Source organism: Tupaia chinensis, unplaced genomic scaffold, assembly GCF_000334495.1.
Source record: "Tupaia chinensis unplaced genomic scaffold, TupChi_1.0 Scaffold143624_1, whole genome shotgun sequence".
Lineage (NCBI taxonomy): Eukaryota > Metazoa > Chordata > Mammalia > Scandentia > Tupaiidae > Tupaia > Tupaia belangeri.
Window position 1 is genome coordinate 563370 of NW_006203472.1, and position 2558 is coordinate 565927.

The 2558-nt window shown below is 66.9% G+C and overlaps 2 protein-coding genes across 3 annotated transcripts in view; both read left to right on the forward strand.

Annotated features, from left to right (window-relative positions):
• SLC25A22 (solute carrier family 25 member 22) overlaps positions 1-1769 on the forward strand; it is a 4781-nt gene extending 3012 nt beyond the window's left edge. The window contains exons 8-10 of the mRNA XM_027766668.1: positions 28-54; positions 151-226; positions 302-1769. Of these exons, the coding sequence (XP_027622469.1) occupies positions 28-54; positions 151-226; positions 302-455 (257 nt within the window). The 3' untranslated portion in view covers positions 456-1769. The remainder of the gene's footprint in view (positions 1-27; positions 55-150; positions 227-301) is intronic.
• A 321-nt stretch (positions 1770-2090) lies between these two features.
• CEND1 (cell cycle exit and neuronal differentiation 1) overlaps positions 2091-2558 on the forward strand; it is an 8511-nt gene continuing 8043 nt past the window's right edge. The window contains exon 1 of one of the 2 annotated variants that reach the window (XM_006164421.2): positions 2091-2226. The gene's annotated coding sequence lies outside the window, so the exon portion shown is untranslated. Of the gene's footprint in view, positions 2227-2285; positions 2341-2558 lie in introns of those variants that run through there. The other variant, XM_006164422.3, reaches the window with a different exon arrangement.

Here is a 2558-nt window from a genome sequence, read left to right on the forward strand (position 1 = left end):
TGCCGTCTGGGTGGGCGGCCGCTCCGCCCGCCGTGGCCGTCAACCCCTGGGATGGTCAGTGCCAGGGCTGGGCCCGAGGTGGGGCCTGGGGCGGGGGGCAGGCGCACACAAGAGTCGGGGCGCTCAGACTGGCCCACGTGCCCCTTGTAGTGGTGAAGACGCGGCTCCAGTCACTTCAGCGCGGCGTCAACGAGGACACCTACTCAGGGTTTCTGGACTGTGCCAGGTGGGCCAGGCTCCCTGGGACATGGAGGGGTGGGTGGGGGCCGGCCGCTGCTGCTGACCGTCCTCTCTCCTGCAGGAAGATCTTGCAGCACGAGGGCCCTTCGGCCTTCCTGAAGGGGGCCTACTGCCGCGCCCTCGTCATCGCGCCGCTGTTCGGCATTGCCCAGGTGGTCTACTTCCTGGGCATTGCTGAGTCCCTGCTTGGGCTGCTGCAGGGCCCCCAGGCCTGAGACCAGCGCTGCCCCACCTGGCCAGCTGGGCAGGGCCGGAGTGGGGCCAGAGCAGGGCGGCCAGCCGGGGCCGCCGGAAGGAAGATCTTTTTCCCAGCCTCCCCCACCGCCAGGGAAGCCGGGAGGCGGCGCAGAGTCCACAGGAGTGGTGCACGTGCGGGCTCCCACCGGGTCCTGCCTGCACGACTATTGGGATCAACGTCTTATTTATGTAGAGAATGCAGAAGTCTTTACATTCCTCAAGCCAGCCCCTATCCCAGCCCTGCCCCGGCCGAATTCCCCCAGGGCCAGAGCTGGTCTCTGGGCTGGGGGCCCCTGGGCCAGGACCGGGCGGGCGGGCAGGTCCTCCCTCTCTTGAGGCTCTCTGGTCTACAAAGGGGACCCCGCACAAGCTATTTATTGAACCTGCCGAGCCCAAGGGGCTCTCAGTCCTTCCATCCGTCCGTTGGTCCATCCTCCTGCTGCTCTGCTCGCCTTGGCCAGGACCCAGCTCCACCTCCCCGGCCAGCCTTGCAGGAAGACTGAGGTCCCCTGCGCCTAATGTTAAGTTAGGAGTCAATCCTGGGTGGGTCACTCAGTCCCCAGGGCAAGCCCCATCCCCACTACGGGACCTCTGGGGCCCCTCAGCCCCTCACCAGGCTGGAGCCCAGATTGTCAAGTCTGCCTGTGTGTGTTGTGGGGAGCGGGTCGTGCCCACCAGCCCTCAGCTGGCCTGGCCCCTCGGGATGGGGCCGTGGGAGGGCTGCTGCCCTTTCCCATGTGGCCAGGCACTGTATGTGTGCACCCCAAGCTCTCTGCTGACCCCGTCCAGAAACTTCCTCTCCAGCCTGGCCCCTCTTGTTGCACCCTCAGCAGACTCCTCCGCGCCTCCCACCCCTGGGCTGGCATTGGTCAGGGTGAAGGGCAGGCATGAGGACCAGGACGGAGCCTCAGGGCACCTGCTCTGCCCCCACAGAAGCCCTCCCAGGGCCCCTGACATAAGGCCCTGACACACTCCGTCAATGTTGGGCCGAGGCGGGCTCCCCCTGCCCTGTCCCCGCCGTGCCCTGTCGGTGACTGGTCCTGGCGTGCCGGTGCTGTGTCCCCAATCTGGGCCTTCTCCGCAGAGGCCCCTTCCCAGTGACACTACCCGGGCTCCGGTCTGGGCCCCCAGCTCACGGTTCCTGGGAGCTGCTCCCTCCCACCACGTCTGTACCCTGGAAGCTGCTGCTGCTGCTTACAGAATTCTATTTTTTTTTCTTTTGAAGAGTTTTAAAAAGTTGTAACTTTTTGTGTCTTGTCATGTAAGAGGATAAATAAATATTCTAAGTAGACGCCTTGTTCTGGGTGTCTGTTTGGGGGTGGGGGAGAGGGTAGCCCTTCTCCCCACAACCTGCTCCCCTCCCCCTGCAGGCCTAGGTTCACACCCGCCCACCCACCTGTTGACCTGGGGGGGGCCCTGGGTCAAAGGCCCCATACTGCCACCCCAGGCTGGGATGCGCCTTGGAAAGAGCAGCCCCAGCCTCCCTTCTGATCCAGCGCAGAGCTGTCTGGGGACCTTAGAGCCCCGAGCTGGGCGGAGCACTGGGGCCTGGGCGGGGCTGGCGCTGCGTGAGGCGCAGGGCCCATTCGCTGCGGCCTGTCCCCGCCCCGCGCTGGTCCCCCACGTCCTGCGCCAGGGAGCGGTGCGTTGTGGGAAACTCCTTAGCTCTCCTCTCCGCATCCGCGGTTGCCACCCGTGTCGTCCCACAGAGAGCTGCGGGCAGCTGAGGCCGGAGACCCCGAGGACGGCGTAAGGCTGCAGGGCCCCGGCTGCCTGGGGACTGGGTGCGGACGCCGCACTGGGTCTGGCGGGGCGCCCCACAGAGAGCTGCGGGCAGCTGAGGCCGGAGACCCCGAGGACGGCGTAAGGCTGCAGGGCCCCGGCTGCCTGGGGACTGGGTGCGGACGCCGCACTGGGTCTGGCGGGGCGAAGCGGCAGCTCGCTGCTGGTGAAGGTCATCAGGGTTGCGCTGGGCCTGTGCTCTCCTGGGCGCAGCGGCTGCGGGGAGGTGGAGGCGGCTGCGGGGAGGTGGAGGCGGCGGGCTGGGGCGGGAGGAAGAGCAAGCCAGAAAGACCCGGGGA